The sequence below is a fragment of the Eulemur rufifrons genome, chromosome 11 (genome assembly GCF_041146395.1).
Source record: "Eulemur rufifrons isolate Redbay chromosome 11, OSU_ERuf_1, whole genome shotgun sequence".
In the NCBI taxonomy this organism is placed as follows: Eukaryota; Metazoa; Chordata; class Mammalia; order Primates; family Lemuridae; genus Eulemur; species Eulemur rufifrons.
This window is the reverse complement of record NC_090993.1, coordinates 1,516,307-1,541,092: the sequence shown is the minus strand read 5'-3', so window position 1 is coordinate 1,541,092 and position 24,786 is coordinate 1,516,307. Positions and strand designations below refer to the sequence as shown.

At 42.2% G+C, this 24,786-nt stretch overlaps 2 protein-coding genes and 2 non-coding genes across 6 annotated transcripts in view; 2 read left to right on the top strand and 2 right to left on the bottom strand.

The window, feature by feature from the left end:
* Positions 1-1,735: 1,735 nt before the first annotated feature.
* Positions 1,736-13,450, bottom strand: CNIH4 (cornichon family member 4). 2 transcript variants are annotated; one of them, XM_069484598.1, is made up of 5 exons: positions 13,284-13,450; positions 9,241-9,309; positions 5,797-5,909; positions 4,999-5,139; positions 1,744-1,889 (listed from the first exon to the last, which is right to left on the bottom strand). In XM_069484598.1, the coding sequence occupies exons 1-5, from the start codon at positions 13,350-13,352 to the stop codon at positions 1,862-1,864; spliced, it is 420 nt and encodes a 139-aa protein (XP_069340699.1). In that variant the 5' UTR covers positions 13,353-13,450; the 3' UTR covers positions 1,744-1,861. The 2 variants fall into 2 exon arrangements, with proteins under 2 accessions (XP_069340700.1, XP_069340699.1); XM_069484599.1 differs by lacking the exon at positions 4,999-5,139 and having other exon boundaries at positions 1,736-1,889.
* On the bottom strand, positions 9,697-9,797 carry LOC138393538 (small nucleolar RNA U13). The gene has a single exon (XR_011235217.1). It is a non-coding gene; the product is annotated as a small nucleolar RNA U13 (small nucleolar RNA).
* On the top strand, positions 11,779-11,888 carry LOC138393527 (U6 spliceosomal RNA). Its single transcript, XR_011235207.1, has one exon. It is a non-coding gene; the product is annotated as a U6 spliceosomal RNA (small nuclear RNA).
* A 6,668-nt stretch (positions 13,451-20,118) lies between the features above and the next one.
* Positions 20,119-24,786, top strand: part of NVL (nuclear VCP like) — a 54,477-nt gene continuing 49,809 nt past the window's right edge. For both annotated transcript variants that reach the window (XM_069484506.1, XM_069484505.1), the window contains exons 1-2: positions 20,119-20,181; positions 22,144-22,217. In XM_069484506.1, the coding sequence (XP_069340607.1) occupies positions 20,125-20,181; positions 22,144-22,217 (131 nt within the window). In that variant the 5' untranslated portion in view covers positions 20,119-20,124. The remainder of the gene's footprint in view (positions 20,182-22,143; positions 22,218-24,786) is intronic.

Here is a 24,786-nt window from a genome sequence, read left to right as displayed (position 1 = left end):
TGGACAACTAAAATATATATATACAAAAAATTAGCCGGGCATGGTGGCGCATGCCTGTAGTCCCAGCTACTTGGGAGGCTGAGGCAGTAGGATCACTTAAGCCCAGGAGTTTGAGGTTGCTGTGAGCTAGGATGATGCCACGGCACTCACTCTAGCCCGGGCAACAGAGTGAGACTCTGTCTCAAAAAAAAAAAAAAAAAAAAAAAAAAAAAAAAAGAAGCTTGTCTGTCTCTCAGTTCTAAAGTTCTCCAACAGCTTCGCTGCTTTAAAAGCTCGAGCAGACCATTAAGAGGCGCTGGAAATTAGGGGAGGAGGCAGAGTGAAGGGACAGTTTTAAACAGAAGGTGCCTCGGGGAAAAGGTAAGAAAGATGCAAGCGAATATTTTCTATGGTACCGCTCCCTGGCCCTTTGCATGAGGAGCAATTTCTGTGACCCCGCAGAGGCCACCAGAACCAAGTTTGCTCTGCCTACCAGGTCGCTGTCCCCTCCATGCGCTGCCCGGCACCACTTCCATCCTCGCAACGTGGTCTCTCTGTAGCAGGAGCTCAGCTTACTGGATCCCTCGTCTGCCAAGCCTAGACTCAGTCCAGGGCTGAAAGGACACGTAACGTTTAATCTTTGGGGGACCACACACCTGTTTAGCCGCCCAATTCTGTCCCACTGAGGGAAGAATCCCTTTGGACTCGGCCATACAACACAGTCGTGTTTTGCCTAAACGCCAATGCTTAATTAAGATAGCGACATTAACGCACAAACTAGGACTGAGGATAAACCGCCAGGTTCGCTCTACACCACGAGCGTTGGCAAACAGAGCCAAAGCGGTGAACCGCTCTCGGAAACTCCAAGAGTTCGCAAATACAGCTCCAAGGAACAGTTTGGTTGACACTGCTGTGTCCACGAAACGGCCTGTGTTGGGTCTCCCGGTCCCCAAAGGGGCCAGGGCGGGACAGAAGGATTAATCCGGCACCACGCAGAGCACTAACAGGCTCCATCTCACTGACAACGAACGACGACGATTCCTGCTTCTAATCTGATTAGCATTTTCTACCCAATCTCTTCTCCAAACCCATTAAAATATATACCAGAGAGATCAGATACAATTGGAACCATTACAATACAAAAACAAGACCAGCAAGAGCCAGTGGGACTGTATGGCTTTGGGGGTGACTGTCGAGGCAGTGGCTTTGAAATGAAGCTCTTGATAAAATCTCAGTTGTTGATTTATTTTTCCTTTCTGTAAGCAGGAGTTGCATTGTACCTGGGCAAATGGCTTATGAGGTTTCACAAATTCTGCAGAGATATATCTATATATATCTTTGCTATATATAGATTGAAAGGTCATTTTCTGTTAACATTCTTACAGAAGACTTGTAGCTGACAGTCCCATATATCTTTAAACTGTACTAAATGAAGTTGCCACAATATAGGCAAAGAGGGTAATTAACTTTTTCCTTTTGTCCAGATTAACGGTGTTGTTTTGTATTCTGACTTTTCATTAGACTTGAAGAGTAAGTAGCTTCGCTCATCTCTTAAATGTCCCCTTTAAGCTGTGTCCTTTGTGTCTTTGGCCTGCTAGGCTGGGGTGGCAGTCCTGTTCCTACACACAGTAACCATCTTCCACATACAGATGATGAAAACACCTTCAAGTGTCGGGCTTCAGACCACAGTTGAGAACCAGAAATCTACAGAAACTCAATTCATGTTTTTTAAATACTTTATATGGTAAAAATACAGCAAAAATAGTTTTTTGTTCAAGGAGGAAAATATATACTGCTATGGTCACGATTCTAAGGATGATTTAAGTAGTCTCTGGCTCCCCGACTGTGCTGCAGGTTGACTTCAACCACGGCTTCTCCAGCTTCAGTCATTTATCAAAGCTAGAATCATACTGTGGAAAGAAGAAATTGATGTTACTAGTGTTTCCTCAGGAATGTTCCTACAGAGTCTCGTCTGTTCAGACTTGCATCCCTAAGATTCATCAAGGCACACTCATGTCAGTAAAAGATAATCATTTATACCTAAAGGAAAGAATATCTTTATTAAGGCCTCTCAATAGCCTAATTTTTTCATTACAAAAAGAATAACTAGGGGTGGGGTAGGGTGGGGAGAATACAACCTAAAACCAACGTTGGGCTACAGTGTAAAAACATTAGGCTATGTCCAGGGGAAAAGCCCTGAATTCTCTCGCCAGACCTTCGTACACATTGTCACCACGCCGGGCATCTCTTCTCCCCATCCCACCCCACCCCAGCAACCCAGCAAACTCCTACTCAGGCGTCACCACTGGGCTCTAAGGCACCTCCTGGGGGAAGCTGGGCTCTGAGCTCCTTCCGCAGCTCGTCGATCCTGCCCTGCACGTCGGCTCTGCCGCTGCAGCGTGAGCTGCTCTGAGACGAGAGCAGGATCCGGGCACTGCGCTTTCATGCTCTACTACAGCACCCCAAACTGCAGTCACCAGCCCTGAGCTTTCACTGTAGGGATTCTGTGCTGCTGCTCTGTGTCATCTGCAAGTGCCTTACACGATGTCTGCCACAGCAGCCACCCAATAAATACCACTCTGCTAGAACTGGCCCAGTTAAACCATGGTAACAAAACCAGCCTTTCCTTTCCAATACTGGGATCAGCCTTGCTCTGCTGAGACCGAGCCTAAAATACACAGAAATAACCGTACATGAGTCACGGCATAAATGATTCCTTGTCCAAATTTAACCATACTAAATTTGTTCAATGCACAACACAAATTAATGGTAATAACTAAGATTTCTGAAAGATTTTTAAGAGTTTACTACAGGTCAGCATAAACCTAAGCGTTTTACACGCTTTATCCCACTAGTCCGCGTTACAATCTGATGAGGCAGGTACTAGTAACATCCCATTTCTGGATGAGAAACTGAGGCAAACAGAGGTCACGAAACTTGCCCCGGGTTACACAGTAAGTGGCAGAAGCCAGATTCCACTACGCCAGCACCTAACCAAAAAACCAAAGGTATAAATTCCACTATTCTCTAAAGATGATGAGCATTTTTTTGAGACTTCAGTTCTATTTAACAAGCCGTGCATGTCTGCTGTGTGCAAGGTACCACGCAAGGTGCGGCAGGGACAAAGAGGCAGCACATGATCCCTGCCTCCAGAAGCCAATGATCCGGTCATGAAACCACTTTTGAGCAACAGCAACCAAAGCCACGAGAAAAGGGCTACAAGGACATCTTCTGAGACTACTCTTTCATCCTGACCCCTTGAACTATGAGTGACAGCAAAGAGTGAGGTAATGGCTGAAAATGACAAGGTGAGAGGGAAGGGAAGAGAGACAAGGAAGGGAGGCAGCCAGTGAGGAATGCAGCTGCCAGGCGAACCCGTCACATGAGTGGCCTACCTTTATGCAGCTGTGAAGAACCGCACCTTACCCTGCCCCCGCACTGCTTCTTGATGCCGCCAGCCCATCGTTCCACTCCTTTAAGTTCAACAACTGAGAACTCAGACACTCTTGTACATTTTTAAATCCTAAGACTTCGGGTCTACTGAGCAAGATGCCGCTCCCCAATCCCACACTTACTCCCTAAAGTGGGACCCCATAGGCTGTACACACAGCACGGCCCCAGGAAAGCTCATGTTACCAAGACCCAGGCACCGTCTGCTCGAGTTGACTCTCCAACACCGTGACACCTATGGGGTGCGGAGCATGAAAACGGCAACCTCAGCTCAACCAACGCCAGCTTGTCTTGTGTCTCTTCAGAAACAAATATAAGGGAACATCTATGATGGTAAAGATACCTTCACATATTAATACTCTGACCTAAAAAAGTAATGACAATGAGAACAGCTACATCGCTATGTTCTTAATATTAAATTTTTTTGCTCAGTATTCTTCATCTTTGGTACTTGCATTAAAAATTAAGCACGTTAGTGCTGAGGTAGGACATGAGAACCAGAAACTGACACCAGCGTGCGTTCTCTGTCCTAGTTTTTAAAATACAGAAAAGCCAATAAGACGAATGGTGAAAAGGCAACTATCTAAACTCTAATTTTAATCTAATCTACACTAATGGGTGGATTGGCAGAGGGAAAGGATTTAGGAAGCCTGCTTTATCAGACAGAGGCTAAACTGGCTCTGACTTCTCATCTATTTCAAACAAAATAGCAATTCTTAAAAACTGGTATCTCTACACAGTTTCCCATCAGGAATCTTCTGAGCAATAGTTTACTTCAGCACAAGTTTTTACTAGCAGTCCTTATGCCTATGTGAAATATTAAAATGTGCCAAATGTAAAAAATAGGAATGATCTAATTAAAGCTTTGATACAAAGGTTAAGCCTGGCTTCTAGCCTCTTAAAGGCTTAATCAAATCATACACACAAATGAATTTTTTTTCTCTCCTTTGCTGTCTTCTGTGGGTCTATGATGGATAAAGGGAAAGGAGGCACGTTCACTTCTAAAATGTAAGGGGATGAATTTACATTTAAAGCAGTGCTACATAAGACCCCCAGTGTTTGACAGCCAGTCCCGCATACCTACATCTGACTTCCAGTGGGTTACAGCTGGAGACTGACGCAGTTTCACCAAAAGAGACCACTTAGCACGCTGGACAATCAGCATCACACCTAATTCCTCACGGCCAAGAAAGATCAGCACGATCTAGATACAAGTTGTTGAGATTCCCCCAAAACTCATGAGTGAGGTTGTCTCTGAGGGTAAATACCTTAATGCTACAACAGGCAGTGAAAGCTCACACCTGGATATTAGCGGATGAAAAGAGTAGCAAAGACAGTTTTAACCAAGTTCAAAGCCTCAGCAGCTAACACGTAACTAAGATACCACAGACTAAATCTATTGTAGGTCAGACAGAATACTGATACAGTGACATACACCAACCATCTGCACAGCCACAAGAAATTCACATGATCCCCCCAAGTTCTGAAACATTGATGCAAAATCCCACAGTATAGTAGTATCTCACCCACCAAGAGCAAACCTGGCATCTAGGAAAATGCTACACTTACCTATAAAGATACATGAAGAAACAGAGCAGGTGGAAACCAAGCTTGATCATGGCTTCTTTCATGTGTGACTTCAGCTGCCCTCTATTGTGTATTTCTGTTGGATCAAACACTCCCATGTTACCACTTGGCACCATAATGTATCTGATAAATTAAAAGATACACACATTAGAAGGAAAATCAATCATAGGCATAAATATTAAAAAATAAGTAAACAGCAATAATCAACCTCTAAAAGTGAACCACAATCAGTGAAACTCAGAAGTAAAAAATATATATATAAAAAATATGTTATGTTATGTAAACAGCCCAACTATAAAATTATATCCAATTAGTGTTTCTATTGAGCTATTTTTGAAAAAATTTCCTAAATTTATTAGGTCAAAAATTTTGATGTTATCTAATTTTCAGGCTTTAAAATGTAATTTCCTTTGCAATATTCCAAGTACAGTCTAATTAAAAACTGCAGATATAAACAATAAGGACCTTATATTATATTCTCAGGCTTTTCACCATTCTTTAAGGACAATTATATCCAAGGCCATGAAAAAACAATTCACAAGTCTTAAGACATCACAACTATACATTACATATTTCATAAATGCATACATGCAAATTGGTGTTTTTACTACAAGACTGAGCCATGCATATCGCCGCTTGCCCAGGTCACCAAAGTGAACAAAAACTTACGCACTCTGCTGTTCTTTGTTCTATTACTGGCACATATTTTAGTGGAGAAAGAAGGCTGTGAAAATTTTTTTTAACTGCTCTGACACAAAACATTAAACAAACTGTACTCACCGATATATATTCCAAGTGGCAACAGGTAAATTGAGAAGGAAGATGAACCAGTGCAATGAAAGGAGCATTAACACAGTGACAAGGGTATGGCCAATCAATTCTGGAATTACCCACTGCAAGAGAAGAACACAGTGTTACAGCTCACCGCCGTGTCCTTCCTGACTGTATGTGTTATTTGAAACTAAATCAGTGAATGTACAGGGAACCCACAAGCTACTGTTTCAATATTATTTTTAGGCTCCCATGTCCCAGATTTGCATACTGCTATAACTGCACACCCCATGCAAACACATCAAGGCACAGCTTAAAAATAAAGCACTTAAATTTTAATTACTTTTTATCCTAAGCAAAGGCTTAGATTCATTCATGAAGCAGATCTGAATAACGACTAGGGGAAAAAATAGAGTGTTTACTTCCCATTCCAGCATCTATGCTAAAGCCTCTTAGTCTAATCTGGGATGGTTGGTAACCATACCCATGTTGCCTTTCAAGTCAGAATATCTACCTTAAACATTTTCCAATCCCCCAAATCCTGAGGAAACCATTTTACAGTCAGGAAAAAAAAAAAAAAAAAACAACCAAAATCCTTAAAAATAAGTATTTAAAAGCTTACAATAACACCTCAACGTTGACCAAATACGATAATGAACCAGAATGCCAGAATCCTGGCCTGTTGGCTTTACAGTGCTGTACGCCCTTCTCTGTCTTGTTTACTCTGTAATTTTCTAGTTCCTGCATCAACATCTATTGTGGCAGGAGTCTCAATTCACCAATGGTCTTCCTCTCCTATGAGTACACATTTTCCTTTTAATGGAAGAAACTGGCCCACCCCACGTTCAGAAATGAGGAAAACAAACCTCAGAAAACTCAGGTACATGGCCCCAGGTCACACAGCTACACAGTGGGGAAGCAATACAGTGTAAGCCTAGGCACCCTGATCCCAAGTCTCTTGCATTTAGATTTTACATTACTTTTTTGGTAAACAAAGAAGTAGAGATTTTCTGAGCCATGAACGTAATTTACAATCAACTGGAACTTTCCAGTATGTAATAAGCATTTTAAAAAGTGTAACCAGGCCAGCCCTGGGGGCTCACACCTGTAATCCTAGCACTATTGGGAGGATCACTTCAGCTCAGGAGCGAGACCAGCCTGAGCAAGAGCAAGAGCAAGACCTCATCTCTACTAAAAACAGAAAAAACTAGCCGGGCATGGTGGCACATGCCTGTAGTCCCAGCTACTCGGGACGCTGAGGCAGGAGGATCGCTTGAGCCCAGGAGTCTGAGGCGTGAGCTAGGCTGAGTCCATGGCATGCTAGCCCGGGCAACAGAGTGAGACTCTGTCTCAAAAAAAAAAAAAAAAAAATACAAGAAAATGTCCCATATTGAAAGACCCTACCAGATGTCCAAAACAATGAATGGAAAAGGCCCATACAAAGGTACACAAAAGTATACCACTGCAAAATTTCAAAACACCAAGGATAAAGAAAAGATTCTAAAGTTTCCTTTAAGAAATCAAAATGGCATGAGACTTCCCAACTTGAACCAACACTGGAAGTCAGAACCACCAAGCAATGTCTTCAACATGAAGAAAGAAAAATCTTTTCCAACCTGGAACCCTGTACTCAAACTATCAGTCAAGCATAAAGGTGAGATAGTTTAAAACATGGAGGCTTCACAATGTAACTACCATGTATCGTATCTCAAGAAGCTACTCCGGCACAATGAGGTAGGAGGCCAAGAAAAAGGCAGGCAGGAGATCCAAGAATTAAGGGACCCAGAACAGGAGTCCCCGAACGAAAACTGTGAAACAGGCCTGAAGAGCAGCCAGCAGAGAGTGCAGCGAGAAGACAGAGGTCTCCAGGAGAAATGTCACCTGGGAAAAAACTTACCTGATAAGTTATTTTCGTATGTTTTACCACGTAGAAAATAATACTGAAGGGCTTTACAGATGTATCTGAAAAGACTTAGTAACAACAGAAAGCTAAAGGAATACATAAATGTGGCAATCATTGGCACTGGAAAAGATTAAATTACCCAGATAAAAAAGAAAGAAAAAAAAATATGATCATTGTCTACTAGAAGTCTCAGCAATAAAAAATATTAATACTATAATAGCACATCATAATGATACAAACAATGAATATCAATTAAGCCCAAAAAGGAAAATAGGAAGACGGGAGAGCAGACGTTTAAGGAAAGGGAGCAACTAATAACTAGATCTTTCTCTACCATACTGAGACGTCAACAGATAATATTTAAAACTGATAAACTAAGAAATAGCGGTGCAAGCATATAAAAGAGAAATATGGATATAAATACCAGAAAAAAATGAACAGCTCAAGTGTTGAAATCAGTTGCTCCTAAAAGCTAGCTAGATGGGATTTAAAGGGGTCAGGAAGGAACTGCTGTTTCTCACTCTGAGCTTTGCAGTACCACTGACCTTAGGTATGTATGAGTGTAACTTTTATGAAAATAAAAATTAACATAAAAAACTACTTAACTTCCAATCCAAAGAGTAACTTTCTCAGAAGAATGTTATATACATTTTTATTTTTTATTGTATTTATTTATTTATGAGACGGGGTCTCGCTCTTGGGCTCAAGTGATCCTCCCAGTTCAGCCTCCCGAGTAGCTGAATTACGGGGCACGTACCACTGCGCCCAGCCAGATTTTTATTTATGTAAAAGAAAACCCACAAAGTACAAAACATATCAAGTGAGCAAAAATACAAAAAGAAGTAACAATCCAACTGAGAAAAAAATTCAAGCATTCTTCCAAAGAACAGGAATATAGTTTACAAAAATTTTAGTTATCCCTATAGTTGTACTTTTTGCAACAAAGTATAACTTCATTTTCCTCATAGGCCGGAGAAACTTAAGTAGACTAAAGATGTGAAGACTCACTGAAATCGTTTTTAGGTCAAGCCAAAAGCACCTCTCAGCGTTGCATTTTTATATGAACTTTCACCCAGAAAGCCGTTCTATCTGCTCATCTCATAAAATGAACCAAGGCCAACGAGTTTCCCTGTATCTAGACAAGCTGTGCAATTCAGAGTATTATTGCCAGTATAAAGTTCTGACTATACCAAAGGTGAAATGACTTTAAAACAGATCAACTAACTAAATCCATTTCTCGGCAAGCCACACAAGGAAGGTCTTTCATTAAGCAAAAGACAGACTGAGCTATTTTCCATGAGTGTGGGAGGATGGGGTTTGAACACAGAAGACAAAAACAAGTATCCTCATAATGAACCTTTCTCTGGTCTGAGTAATGATGTCCACTGTGGACAAGGGGACAAGGAACATGCAGAGTAAAGAGACAAAATTTCAAGTCAGATATTCTAGCATGATTTCATGGTTTAAAATATTGTAAGACACAGTAGTTCTACCAACATTCCAATGAATAACGTGCCCTCTAAAACAAAATGAGCAAAGAAATATCTTACCTTGTTTAATTTTGAGCAACATGATCTGGCATTAATGTAATCACACTCTAAATCAGACAATGTAATTATCTGATGATCAAGATAAGGAATTATGACATTTCTCTTATAACAACTAAATATTTAAGTTTCAAAAAGCAACCCCAGTTGTAAGGCAGAATCGGATTTGACCTGAAAAAAATTTAGTTACTTCCTGAAAGTTTGCTCATTAGACAACTCAATTTTCTCATTTAGGTTCCTTCAACAGGTTATTTTCACAAAATAATCCTGCTATGCCCAAGTCTAATCTGACCCATACCAGAACATTTAGTCTGAGATCCTCAAATGTGGAAAAATGGCAATAAAATGGAAAATAAGACTTACAAAAATATTTTAAAAGTTAAAAATCTGAATTTCCAATAGAAAAATAGTGTTTATGATATATCCATAAAATCTTTATTTTTTTAATTTTTTTCTTCATGCCAGATGGGTAACATGCCCACAAGATAACAAGCTTTGAGGGAGGGACATCTCATCCACGTGCGTGAAAACCCAATCATGATGATCAACTACAAAAGGATCCATAAAATATCTTTAAAGACTTACGATGTGACTAAAGCAAACAGGATACAAAACTGAAACTATACCATACTCACATGTTGGCAATGCTTATGTTTTTAAAGTTGAATTGCAGGTGATTTTTTTTTCCCCTTAATATTTTTTTCTATTTTCCAGACTCTCCACAGTAAACATATCATACTGGAACCAGGCCAAAAAAAAAAAAAAAATGCTTTTTTTAGTACAAAGTATAAAGTCACAAATAAAATTTGAGGGACAGATGGACATAAAGGAAAAAGTCAATTGAATGATAAAAATTTCTGGGATTTACTTTAAAATGTTCTATCCTCCCTCCCAATAGTTGGGGGAGAGATGAAAGAGAATGGCATGACCAGGCGTGGTGGCTCATATCTGTAATCCCAGCACTTTGGGAGGCTGAGGAGGGAGGACTGCTTCAGGTCAGAAGACCAGCCTAAGTGCAAGACCCTCTACTAAAAATAGAGAAAGTAGCTGGGCTTTGTGGCATGTGCCTGCAGTCCCAGCTACTCCAGAGGCTGAAGCAGGATGGCTTGAGCCCAGGAATTGGAGGTTGCTGTGAGCTATGCTAACACCACTGCACTCTAGCCCGGGCGACAGACCAAGACCCTGGCTCAAAAAAAAAAAAAAAAAAAAAATACATCTAAAGTCAAATTCATCACTTTCTCCACAAATTATTCCTCCTCCAATTTGTTTTATTTGTCAATGACACAAGCATCATTTGCCAGGGCTCAAAATATGGAAAGCTATCTCTGCCTTCTATTTGATATCTCACAATCAATCATTAACAGGTCCTAGCGATCATTTCTTCCTAATAACACTCACATTACTTCCTTTTCTCTGCCCACAACTAAGTACTCCATTTGAAATCCAGATGAACCTATCCCCTACTGGTTTATCTTCCAGTCTCTCCTATTTCCAATCCACTCTGCAGATTCATCTTCCTAATAAACCACTTTGCTCATGTCAAAAATTTTCAATGGCTCCCTGCTGCCTACAGGACAGGACAAAAGTGAAAGCCCTCCCTTACCCCCTTAACATTCAATCCCTCCTTACTTCCCTACACAGGTCCACAGGAGGAAAAAAACAATAAACATTCAAGCTCTCCAAAATCTGCTCAAATCTTACCTTTCCGATCTGAACTTCCACTACCACCAAAAATCAACCAAATGCTCCAGACGGTCTATTTATTAACTGTCACCCAGAAATGCCACAAATGTACCTGTCTCTGCACCTTTGCTCTTGCCAGTGTCTGATTTTGAATATTCACCCCTTTGCCTTTCTGTAGGTTTTGTCCACAGTTCAAAGTCCAAAAAACGCCTATATTCCCTACATGAAATCCACCTTGACCATTTTCCATCTCTTATCTCTAATACTGAGTGCAACTATCCTAAAATACAGAAATACAGTACACTGAATTTCATCAAAACATATCCTGAATGCACCTTAATGTGATGTCTACCAAGTCAAACATTCCAATTAACATTTCTCTACATACATAAATTGGTGTAAGCCAAGGCTATTTTAAATTATCAAACCTAGTTTTCCAAACTGCAAAAATGACAAGCCCCCCAGAAAAAAAAAAAAAAAGTTTCATTTCTCTGAGTATAAGCTCTAGTTCCTTATATCACAAGAGGGACATAAGTCATCAAAACTTAGTCAAGTGGCCAGGTGCGGTGGCTCATGCCTGTAATCAGCACTCTGGGAGACTGAAGCAGGAGCATCCCTCGAGGCCAGGAGTGCGAGACTGGCCTGTGCAACACAGCAAGACCTGATCTCTAGAAAAAATTTAAACATTTAAACAATAGCCAGGTGTGGTAGCACATGCCTGTAGTCCCAGGTACTGGAGAGGCTGAGGCAGGATTGCCTGAGCCCAGGAACTTGAGGTTGCTGTGGCTATGAGGACACCACTGGACTCTAACCTATAGAGTGAGATCCTGTCTCAAAACAAAACAAAACACTTAGGCAGTGCTCACTTCGGCAGCACATATATACTAAAAATTGGAACGATACAGAGAAGATTAGCATGGCCTCTGCGCAAATAAAAAAAAAAAAGAAAAGAAAAAAAACACTTGGGCAAGTGATGCTGCCCATTCAGTCAGCTCCCCAAATCTAATAAAATTCAGGGCTCTTTTCATTAGAAATCATCACAGTAAAAAGTGCTGCTCAGTTGGGGAGGGCGGGGAGAGGAAGGCAGGGCGATAGTTACTGAACATCAGCCATGGGGCAGGCTCTGCGCTATGGTTTGTAACGTGTTCGACTTATCTGGGACATGAACATTTCCCATCTCAAGAAAACTGACGGTTACAGAGAAGAAGTAATGTGCACAGCAAAGAACTAGCTGAGCAGGGAGTCCCGATTCCAAATTTTGTCCCTTTCCACTACAACTGGCTGCTTGTCCACAGTCAAGCCTGAAGCCACAGTGAACGCGTACCCTGCAGAGTTAACCTACAGCCGGCATGTTCTGACAAACAAAACGTTTAATTCGATCAGAAAGGGATGCATGTGATTTCCAAAGAAAGACGACAAAACTCCGAGCTCCTCATACGTGTTTCCTATCTCATATTTAATTACTTCAAACGGGATGTGCATTGCAACCCTGAGCAACAAGGAAGGGCAGACGCTCCCTCAAGAGCAGGGAAGACTTGCAGCCCACGTGGCTGCTACGTTCTAGTTTCAACCACCATGTATCTGGAAAACACGGTTCCAACATTGTAACACGCACAACCACATAAAATACGGAAGTTTTAACACGGAGCGACAGAAAGATTTAAAAGTTGAGAAACGACAGGGAGCTAAGTCACGTGTAGTTATTGAATTTACAAGCGTGCAACCACCGGGGGCAACCAAAATAATCACTTTGCAGATAGTTTTTTTTTTTTTTTTTTTTAATAGCTCCTTCCCAGCAATCCCTGCAAAACGGCATCGTGAGAAGAGCGCTTCGCCCGTCTCCGGACCGCGGCAACTCCCGGACGCGAAAGGTGCCTGCAGGGACCGGCACCGCGAGAACAAAGCGGCGGCGGCGGCTGCCCGGGAATGACAGCCGGCGAGTTCCCTCCGCTCGTCCCGGCACCGGCCGCCCCTGGGACCCCCGGGGCGCGACAGGGGCCACGGCGCGGGGCTCTCCAGGGCAAACGGCGACCTCCCTCTCCCGAGGGCCGGCGGGGAGGCCGAGGGCGGTCGTGGCTCAGGGCAGGGCTGGTCCGGGCGTCGTGGGGGCGGGCGGTGGGCAGGCCGGGCCGGGGCGCGCCGGGGAGGCCCAGCCGGCCCCCGGGGAGGGGCGGCCGGCGGCCCGGGCAGCGCCGGGCTGGGCAGGGCCGCCGGGGCTCTCCTGCCCGTCCCGGGCCCGCGCCGCCCGCGCCGGCGCCCCCCTCGCTCCCACACACCTGCCCGGGCGCCCCCCGCCCACCCTCAGCCCTGCCCCGGCCGGCGGCGGCGCCAGGCCGGCCTCCGCCCGCCTCAGGCAAGGATACGAAGTAGACCGAGAGGAAGATGAGCGCGCAACAATCGAGGAGGGAGAAGACGAACACCACCGCCTCCATCCTCCTCCTCCTCAGCCGCCGCCGCCGCCGCTCCTTCCGTCAAACCGGCTCGAGGCCCCGACCCGCCCCCGAGAGGCCCCGGCCCGGCTTGCTGGGGCGCGCAGCGCTTGCCGCCCGCACGCGGCATGCCGGGAGTTGTAGTCCTTTTTTTTAAAATCCCTCTACCGCCTTAATTGTGATGCATGCTGGGAAATGTAGTTCCTTAGTAGGAAGACACAAAGAGGCGGGCAGGGCCTAATAATAATCTGATTGATTATCTTCAGAAATAGTGACAAGCAATTAGTCAACGAGCATTTACTGAATGCTTTTAATCTGGATATTCAGTAGAATTTATTTGCTATGTGTGAAATTTTCTTAAGTGTCTTCTCTCAACCCACTGCATTCCCCGAATTGGGAGTTGCTTACGAAGAAGCACCATCAGCTCAAAAGCACAAATCTAACCTTAATGCTTTTAGCGAGACAACTGAGATTTGCCTCTCCTCGCCTGATCTCAATGTCTCTGGAGGTTCCACAGTCCTTTCTTTATCCTCTGTTGCAACAATGTTTACCTCCCTCTAGAGTTTAAGATCTTTAAAAAGTAAATACGATGTCTTATTCATCCATTCATTCATTTAACAAATACACTAGTCCCCCCCTTATCTGCAAGGATACGCCCCAAGACCTCCTCTGGATGCACGAATAGTGCCAAACCCTATGTATACTGTTTGTTACTAAAATATATGCCTACAATGAAGTTTAATTTATAAATTTGGCAAAGTAAGAGATTACCAACTAATAATCAAACATAACAATTATAACAATGTACTGTAATAGAAGTTATGTGAATAACTCTCTCAAAATATTGTACTGTACTCTCTTCTTGTGATGTGAAATGATAAAATCCATATGTAAAGAGATGAAGAGGCAAATGCAGCCTTTCCAGTAATTTTTATATTTTTCACTCCAAACTTATTCCTGAATCTGTGTAACTATCCCTTACTTGCAGTAAATGGCTTGGTAGCCCTGATTTCAGGGGGTCCCTTGCTGAAGCCTTTGTCTAGGCTTAGTGTTTTCTGGTGCAACATGTTGCCATCACTTGAAACATGTTTTTTGTTCATGTCTTCTGCCCACAAATTTAATGCCTTCTCTATCCTAACTGGGCACTTATCACACACTGTGGCCGTAACTTTTGCAGTTTAAAGTTCAACAGCAAAACTGGCATTAATTTATTTTTCCTTCTTCACAATTTCATGGATAGAAGATTTGTCCTTACCATAAATCTTACTAACCTCATCATATGATTTTTTTTCCCTTAAGTCAAGAACTTTCACCTTTTCACTTACATGAAGCATTTTACAGCTTCTCTTTGGTGTATCTGAATTGCTAGCATCAGTATTATTGTACTTTGCGGCTTTTATTAGGTAAAATGAGAGACACTGGAACGCAAGCACTGTGATACCTGGACAGTTAATCTGATAACCGAGATGGCTACTACGTGACTAACAGACAGGTGGACAAAGCCACGATTCATGTCCCAGGCAGGAATGGACCATGATGGTGGGAGATTTCATCACACTACTCAAACCAACACACATTTTAAAACTTATTAATCGTTTATTTCTGGAATTTTGCTTTTTTTTTTTTTTTTTTTTGAGACAGAGTCTCGCTCTGTTGCCCGGGCTAGAGTGAGTGCCGTGGCGTCAGGCTAGCTCACAGCAACCTCAAACTCCTGAGCTCAAGGGATCCTCCTGTCTCAGCCTCCCGAGTAGCTGGGACTACAGGCATGTGCCACCATGCCCGGCTAATTTTTTCTATATATATTTTTAGTTGGCCAGATAATTTCTTTCTATTTTTAGTAGAGACAGGGTCTCGCTCTTGCTCAGGCTGGTCTCGAACTCCTGAGCTCCAGCGATCCGCCTGCCTCGGCCTCCCAGAGTGCTAGGATTACAGGTGTGAGCCACCGCGCCCGGCCTGGAATTTTGCTTTTAATATTTTAAAACCGTGGTTCACCAAAGGTAACTTAAGTTGCTAAAAGCAAACCGGGTATAAGGGGGACTCCTATATTTACTTACAATACCCCTAGTACCGGCCAAAAGCTGCTCTAGACTCTGGAGATACAGAAATGAACAAGGCAAACAAGATGCTGGTAGGGTGAATAAGAGGAACAGGCAATAAAGTAGCAACTAAGTAAGGAAAAAGATAACTTCAAGGGGTCATAAGCTCTCTGAGTCAAAGTTATTCATTCAACCAATATTTTCTGAGCAGCTAGAATATGTAGCATACTATTTCAAACCTTAGAGATACAGGGTAAACAAGAGGGAAAATGTCTCTACAAGCCTGTCGCTTACATTACAGTGGGGAAGACAGACAACAAAATAAATCTACTAACGGCAAGTACTTTGTCATTATAAGTACTTTGAAGAGGATGGGGAATCACCTGGAGACGGAGTGATCAGAGAAAGCCAAGCTGAGGAACTGACATTTAAGTAGAAATTGGAAAATAGCTATGTGAAGATGTGCAGGCGGAAATGTTTCAGGCAGTAGGAACAGTGATTCCAAAGGCTCAATTGCATGTAGAAGCTTGCTGTGTTTAAGGAACAGAAAAAAGACCAATGTGGCTAAAGCACACTAACTAAGGGTGAGATAGTTTTGAGAGGAAATCAGAGGGAGGCAGGGTAAGGTCACGTGGATTTGTAGACCCCTTGGCAGGGAATATAACTTTTATTCTAATACAATGAGAAACCACGGGAGAGTTCTAAGCAAGAAAGTACCTTGATTTGATTTATGTTTTAAAAATATCTTCCTGGCTGCTTGGTGCATTGAATGTACGAAAGCTGGACAAGCCTGGCAGCAGAGAGATCACTCAGATTAGAGGATGGATAGGGGAATTAGTACAAAGGGAAAACCAACTGGATTTGCTCGACACAGCATAGGCTCAGAGAGTCATAAAGGGTTCATAGGTTAAAGCTAGATATACAATTAACAGATTATTCAATGAAAGAACTAAAACAGCTATCACTACACTCCCATTGTACCTTGCACATGCCTCTGTTGGAACACTCATCACATCAACTGTCTTCCTTACATGCTTAGGCCAGCCATACCTTAGATTATGATAAAAGTAACAAATTTTATTAGTTTTTACATCCCCTAATGTCTTCTATCCTGTAAGTAGCTGGTGCTTAACAAATGGTTGCTGAATTAATGAGCCATACTGATTATAAGGAGAGATTTTATTGAAATTACTCCAGAATTTATTAGAATTACAAACCTTATCTCACACATGTTCCCCCTCAGACGGTAAGGACTCCATTAATAAAGAACAGCTTCTCTAATTTTTATACCTCTCAACACAGGACCAAAGAGAAAGCCAAATATGCCCCCCCCCCCAACAAAACACACAGATGCCCTGGTTCTAGTTAGCCCACTACAGCTTCCCTGCGCCAACAGTCTTCCATTAGGGCATCCCTGAAGCCTGTCCCTTGTTCCCACTATACAGCTTGCCCATTCCTCTGCCTGCCTTTAAGCCTCTGCCAAAATCCAAGTGATGGTGGCTGACTCCCTTGTTATAGCAAAATCTGAACAAAAGTCTTATCCTGTTCTCATTTGTTTGGTCTTCATTTATTTCCACAAAGAAGATACTAGTAATAATTATGCTGAGTCAACAGGCAAAACCCAGGACTGGTCCTGAGCAAATCTGGACGTAGATCACCCCCTAATTATGAAGCGCAATTAGACAAGAGGCTGTTTGCTAGTGAGATACCTTACGAAGTTTGCGAGAATGAAGGGTAGGGGACAGAAGGTGAAACGTGCCACCACCACTAGGTGGCGTTGCACCATTCAAGAATGGAGGACTTTTCAATTAATGCAGGAAGTGCTTGAAGTGTATATGTACTCAGGTTACTGGCCAGTAATCTTTTTGGTGTAGATGTATGATATTGTAAATCTGAATACTGGAATAAATGTAAAATTGTCTTCAGGGGAATACTTACTGGAAATAATACCAACAAAAATGTTCAAGCATATTATTATCTGATAGCTAGTTTTAACTCACTTTCAATTACTGGCCACTGCACATGACACAGTAATGAGGTGTACACACCCCCTACCCTTAAGAAGCAGGCATTCTAGAGTACTCGCAGTCCATGTGTGAAAGGCTGGTTACATAATTCGCAAGACCCAGTGCAAAAGGAAAATAAGGGACAAGTTGTTCAAAAAGTATTATGTATCTCAAGATGGAACAGCAGAGCATTAAACCAAGTGTGGGGCCCTTCTAAGCATGGGGTCCCGTGTGATTACACAGGTTGCACACCCATGAAGTCAACCCTAAGTGTAGGATAGTATTCTATGACAACTTATAGACTAATGAACTATGTTGCTTGGTATATGCTGTGATGCTGCCAGGCCTTTCAACCTGTTTTTCTAATTTTTTTTTATGTTTAGGCCTGCTCAGCCAAGACCTTTCAACCTGTTTTTATTCTATGTAGCACATTTGGCAATGCATAGAATTAAATTATATTTTAAAAATTACTAGGCATTGAGTATATTTGTGGTATTTGGTGTAGGGAATCTTTGCTAATGTTTGATATAATCAAGCACATATTTATCTAATCTAATAAAAAAGATATTACAAAAAGTTGCAATTATAAGTCTTCTTTTCCCCACATGGCAATTTCTCAAAAGGTTAAACACAGAGTTACCATATGACCCAGCACATGATTCCTAGGTATGTGTAAGTGTATACCCATATGATGGAATTAATTTATTCAGCCATAAAAAGAAATGAAGTACTGATACATGGTACAACATGGATGAAATTTGAAAGCATGTTAAGTCAAAGAAGCCAGCCATAAAAGAGCAGATAGTATGTGATTCCATTTATGTAAAATGTCTAGAATAAGTAAATCTATACAGAAAGAAAGTAGGTTCGTTTCCTGGGCTTGAGGGAGGGTGGGTAGTTCCAGGGAAATGGGGTGTGGCTGCTAATGGGTACATGGTTTCTTTTGGGGGTAACAAAAATATGACAAAATTGATTGTGGTGATAGTTGTACAACTCTGTGAATATATGAGAAACCATTGAATTGTACTTTAAATGGGTGAATTATAATATATGTGAACTAAGCAGTTTTTAAAACCTTTTAAAGCTTATTAAAGTTATACCTAAGGTTTTTATAATTGAAAGAAGAGAAATGAGTTCCACTGTTGCACAGGGAAAACATAAAATCTCAAATGTAAGATTGTCTCGAGAATAGTTGGTTTTAAAAGTTCTGATTAATATTTAACTATTGTCTATTTGTCTTGTGAATACAAATAATTTTTGACTGATTAAATATCTGAAAACTCTTAGTAAATTTTTTCAAAAAAAAATGTTTCAGATGGTAAATTTTGTTATGTGAATTTTACCACAATAAAAAAACCTCAATAAAACACAGTACCTATAGTAAAGAGGAAATGAAGTTTAAGCCACGTAGACTATTATTTTGAATACCAGCGTGGGAAATCTATACTTAATTCAGTGGACAGTTGAGAACCATTGAAAAGAACAGTGATATGATCTGAACTCTTTTGATGGACGTCAGCAGTATGCTGAGAAAATAAAGTTATCTATTACCATCTTCTCACACCCTTCTCTTAATTCCATTTTCTCTCCACCCCTATTCCTCAATACACTGCACTTAATATCATCATAAGGCAAGTAAGACCTGAAATAAGAATATTGAAAACATGATTAAAACACACACACACACACACACACACACACAGAAACTAAAGCCTGCAACTTTTTTTAAAATGAATGATAATTATCCCTTTGTATCTTTGGGTAGATACAAACGTTTAATAAAATTCTGGCCAGGAGTGGTGGTTGTCACTTGTAATCCTAGCTATTGGGGAGGATTGTGTGAGGCCAAGAGCAACATGGCAAGAACCCAATTCCCAGGCGCGCACCTTTAGTCTCAGCTACGTTGGAGGGTGAGGTGGGAGGATCCCTCGAGGCCAGGTTGGTGACCACTCTGGGCCATATAGTGAGATCCCTTTTCAAAAAAAAAAAAAAAATTCTGGCCAGTTTCTAAGCTAAGTAGTCTCGCAATGGAGGTACTCAACTATTACAATTATCTATTGATAACAGCGTGAGATCAAACGACTTCTAAAAGTAAAGAATGACTTAGTTTTTTGGGTAAACCAGACTCTCCTTTTTTTTTTTTTTTTTTTTTTTTTTTAACACCTAGCCCCTTTGTCGGGCCTCAATAATGTCGGTATTTAGCTGGAAAAGCAAGCAGCGGGGGGTGGTGTGTTTTTATCCTGACTCAGCCACTCCAAGTATCCCCAGGTTCAGGTTCTCCGTCAAGATTAATTCTGCATGGAAAAGGGTGTGGTTCGAACGGCTGTAATGTGACAAACCAAACCAAGTTTACCAACAGACGCTGGTGACGAGTCTCCGCGCGACAGGGTCGACACCTCCCGGCGGCCACGGCGGGCTTGTGTGCGCCCAGCTGGGAACCAATAAAGTTGCGCGTATTCAAAGAGGTCCTAATCGTCCCAGGGCCTGTTGGATAAGCCTGCAAAATAAAACTCCAAGAAACTCCCTGAGGTTTTCAAGTCTTCTCCTTCTCCTCGGGTTCTTTCTTTCTTTTTTCGCATTCGCACTACTTTTGTCCTGAGGAGAACGGCACGGGCCAGGCCAGGCGGGCGCATTGGAGCGCAGCTGGTCCGGCAATCACGGCGGGCAGCCCCACGAGGACCCCGGGGTCACGTGGAGCTGGCGGCCCGGGCTGTGGCCGGGGAGACGGACGCGATGAAGCCCAGACCCGCCGGGTTCGTGGATAATAAACTCAAGCAGCGAGTTATCCAGGTGTGTATTCTGCGTAGCTCGGCTTCATGAGGCCCCGGGCGCTGCCCCAGGGCGCTGCCGCCCTTTTTGGGTTGCGGGTTGGGAGTTGCGGGTCGAACTCCACTAGCTCTGGGTTGGGGCGCGGGTCTGTTCGACTCCGGGCTGGTGGTGCGGGAACCTTTGCTTCCCACCGTGGGGCGGAGCCTCAAGGGGTCACCCTTCGGGTGGGAGGGTGCAGCCTGGTTGGGTGTCCATTCAGGACCGCGGAGTTAGCCTTGGAATTACAACCCTTTTGTAAAGTTGGGACCGAAACATTCCTCTAATGCCCGCATTGTACGCGGCCCTTTGGGAGGCCCTTAATACGTTCGTTCCCGTCCTCAAGGAACTTACACATAGTAAAAATAGATAATGTGGATCTGACATTGGAATAGACACTTTGTTTACGGTTTTTTCATTTTCATAACCATCAGAAAGCAAATGCCAGTGTGGCAAATGCCTTGGAATGGTACAGTTAGCGAGCAGTCTGAGTGTAGTGGCATGATCATAGTTCACTGCAGCCTTGAACTCCTGGGCTCAGGGGATCCTCCTTCCTTAGCCTCCCAAGTAGCTGGGACTATAGGTGCACACCACTGCACCTGGCTAGTTTGGTTTTTTTTTTTTTTTTTAATTTTTTGTGGGGGGTGGTGTCTTGATTTGTTGCCCAGGCTGGTCACCTTTTAAAGCTTCATTTAAACTTCTTCATCTTTAAAATGGGGAGACTAATATCTACCTCATAGGAGTGTGAGCATTAAAAGAGATAATGTGTAAAAAGGCCCCTACAACAGTACCTAGGATAGAGGTTCCCAAACTTGTTTGATTCACAGGGCCTTTAGTTTCTTAGTAACTTTTTTATGATTCTGCTCAGCCAAAAACAATACTTAATAAGTAATTCTGTTTATTAAGTCTTTAGGTTCAAGTGACTTAATAAGTAGTCAGTCTTAATAACCGAGTAGCTATTTGAAAGATAATATAAAAGGCTGGGCATGATGGCTCACATCTGTAATCCCAACACTTTGGGAGGCTGAGGAGGGAGGATCACTTGAGGCTAGGAGTTTGAGACCAGCCTGGGTGACATAGGGGGACCTTGTCTCTACAAAAATTTAAAAAATTAGCTGTGCATGATGGCATGCGCCTGTGGTCCCAACTACATGGTAGGGTGAGGCAGAAGGATTGCTTGAGCCCAGAAGTTTGAGGCTGCAGTGAGTTATGATCATGCCACTGCGCTTGACCCGGGGTGACAGAATAAGACCCTGTCTCAAAAAAAAAAAAAAAAAAAAAGGAAAGGAAAAAATATATATATACACACACAAAAATCTAAGGACAATTTAATATATTTGTATTTCATTCTTATATAACCACACTTACTAGTGGGCTTTGTGTGCTCATTGGGCACTATACAGTTTCTTATACCTTGGAATCAGATTGACACCGTCACTCTCATTTCCTCTTCTGCATTGATTTTTGCATAATATTTGCTTTTTAATCACAGCAACCTCTGAAAACCCAATTTTGCAAAAATGTGGCATCATGAAAAGGTGATTTAATATTGAAACTGAATTGCCTCAAGCTAGTAGTTTCTGCAGTGTTTGACATGTCAAATTTCATTGTGTTCCTTCAAATTTAAAATATCCCATGGTGCCCTTGTGAGTTTTCCGTTGTGTCCTGGGGTGTTTGGAAACCTAGGAAAAAGTAAGCCCTCACTTACCACCTTGTAGCTGTTCTAGTAATTGTTATTGTGTCATAGTGATTAATAACGTTAATTCAATTTTCTGATTCTAGACTTGACAGTTATTTGGTGATTTTTATTTATGTTTCTGGTATGCTTTATTGAAGAGTTTACATTGATGGATAATGTGTTTGAATAGCTCAGTCTGTTGTTCATTGATTAAAATCACTGAGTTTGAAATATTGAGTGTTCTATATTTGGCGAATTTTCTGTTTTAGTACCTCGCCAGTAACAGATGCGGCAAATATGTGGACATTGGAGTCTTAGCGTCTGATTTACAAAGAATGTACAGGTAAAGAAATGTCATTTCCAGATCCTTGTCTTTTATCCCCCTACCATTTTTAAAAAATTATTATGGGTACATAATAGTTGTATATCTTTATGGGGTACATGTGGTGTTTTGATGCAAGCATACGATGTGGATTAATCAAATCAGGGTATTGGGGTATCCATCACCTCAGGCATTTATCCTTTCTTTGTGTTAGGAACATTCCAATTCCACTCTTAGTTATTTTAAAGTATACCCTAACTTATTGTCGATTATAGTGACTTTGTTGTGCTATCAAGTGTTGTTCCTCCCTACCCTTTTATTAGTTTCCATCCTGATTAATTTTCCAATTGATAGCAATAGATGCTGACATTCGTTCACCAATCCATAAGCCTGGAACTCAGTTCAGTTATACAAACATTTATGAGGTACCTATTATATGCAATGAGCTGTCTTTACTACGGGGAACCGCTACTTCTTATCTTTGAGTACCTCATGGTCTGCTCAGGAAATAAAGATGTTACTAAATTACTTTCAGTCCTGCTTCATTAGACAATTAAAACCGTCAGGCCTGATCTTCCCCAGTTTCCTGACCCATTTTCTAGAAGTGTATCCCTCACTTAGTCTTCTCACTGAAGATTACATTCTTCTCTTCTGCCTCTAATCCCTCCTCTTCTGATATCTCGTTTCATTAATTATCCCTGCTTTGTATGTGTCAATGTCTCTCTTTTCTTTTCCTCCTTACACTATGTGTTAGTTTGCTAGGGCTGCCGTAACAAAGTGTACAGACTGGGTGGCTTCAATAACAAATTTGCCTCCTCACAGTTTTGGAGGCTAGAAGTCTAAGACCAAGGCATCAGCAGGTTTTCTCCATGGCTGGTAGACGGCTGCTTTCTCTTTGTCTTCACGTGGTGTTTCCTCTGCGCATACATGTCCATGTCTTAATCTCCTCTTCTTACAAGCAGGCAAGTCATATTGGATCACAGCACACCCGTGTAACTTCATTTTGCCTTATTTCTAAAGGCCCTGTCTCCAGATACAGTCACACTCTGAGCTACTGGGGGTCAGACAGTTCATATTCTTCAACATGTGAATTTGGGTGAGACACACTGCAGCCCACTGGGCTCTGTTCTCTGGCTCCCCAAATTTCATGTCCTTCTCATACTAAAATAAATAAACTTTTTCCATTCCAGCAGCTCCTAAAGTCTTAACTCCTTTTAGCATCAATTCAGTCCAAACTCCTATCTAAATATCATCTTAAGTCAGATATGGGTGAGACTCAAGGTATGATTTATCCTGGGGCAAAATTCCTCTCCGTCTGTGAACCTGGGGAACCAGACAGCACGTGACCTGCTTCCAAAGTGCAGGCACGCACCGTATAATGTTTTGGTCAGTGATGGATCACATATACTGTGGTGGTCCTGTAAGATGATAATACCGTATTTTTACTGTACTTTTCTGTGCTTAGATGTATTTAAATACACAAATACCATTGTGTTATAGTTGCCTGCAGTATTCTGTGCAGCAATACGCCATATAGGTTTGTAGGAACAATAGGCCATACCATATTGTCTAGGCTGTGCCACCTAGGTTTGTGTAAGTGCACACTATGATGTTCACAACGATGAAAATACCTAATGACGCATTTCCCAGAATGTGTCCCCACCGTTAGGTGATGCACGACTGCATAATGGTGGAATAGACAAAGGCATAGCGTAGACATTCTCGCTCCAAAAGGGAGCAGTTGGAAAGAAGAAAGGGGTCATGGATCCCAAGCAAGTCCAAAACCCAGCAGGGCAAATTTCATTAGCTTTTAAGGCTTGAGAATAATCCTCTTTGGCTCGGTGCTCTGTCCTGTAGGCTTAGTAGGGTGGTGATCCTGCCCTCTGAACCGGGAGGAGATGGCCCCGCGAGCCGGGCCTGTGCCTTCTGGGCACATTGAGGCTGGGGCAGCTCTGCTGATGTCTGAGCCTCCTTCAGAGTCATTCTTCCCTTGCCTGGAGGGATACTTCGTGTTCACAGCTTGACAGTTTTATTGGCCGTGTTCTATAGAATCCCAGAAGTCCAGCAGCCTTCCTTTTGTGCCAGCTCTGTCCCTTCAGTCCAGGCTGGCAGTTTCTGTTGCTGTATAACCCAGTCTCCATTCCTGGCTTCTGCTGAGATGGCAGATTGGATCCAGAAGTCATATGCCTGTAAGCGCTTGAGTGAATTGTGGTGAAGCCACACCCTTGATGTTCTCTCCAGAATATGCTTTCTCATTTTTTGCAATATGGATAGGCTGAGGATTTTCCCAGTCTTTAACTTCTGGTTCCCTTTTTGTTGATGAGTTCGTTTTTTAATTTATCTGTCTCCTCTCACATTTCACTATAGGCAACAAGGAGGAACCAGGCCGTATTTCAACACTTTGCTTAGAAATCTCCTCAGCTAAAAAACAAAAAAACCCCAAAAACCAAACCAAACAAACAAACAAAAAACCAAAGAAGAAACATAACCCCCCAAAAAGAAAAGAAGAAATCTCAGCCAAATAATCTAAATTGATCACTTACAAGTTCTACTTTCCACAGAGCAGTAAAACAATTCAGCTAGATCCTTT

What these genes read in the sequence shown, in the direction of transcription:
- CNIH4 (XM_069484598.1), bottom strand. Translation starts at nt 13,352, where the DNA reads ATGGAGGCGGTGGTGTTCGTCTTCTCCCTCCTCGATTGTTGCGCGCTC. An exon ending in TCTTCCTCTCGGTCTACTTC is followed by an intron (nt 9,310 to 13,283) that starts GTATCCTTGCCT and finishes CTTGATCATCAG; the next exon opens with ATAATTACATTGTCTGATTT. An exon ending in GCCACTTGGAATATATATCG is followed by an intron (nt 5,140 to 5,796) that starts GTGAGTACAGTT and finishes TTAATTTATCAG; the next exon opens with ATACATTATGGTGCCAAGTG.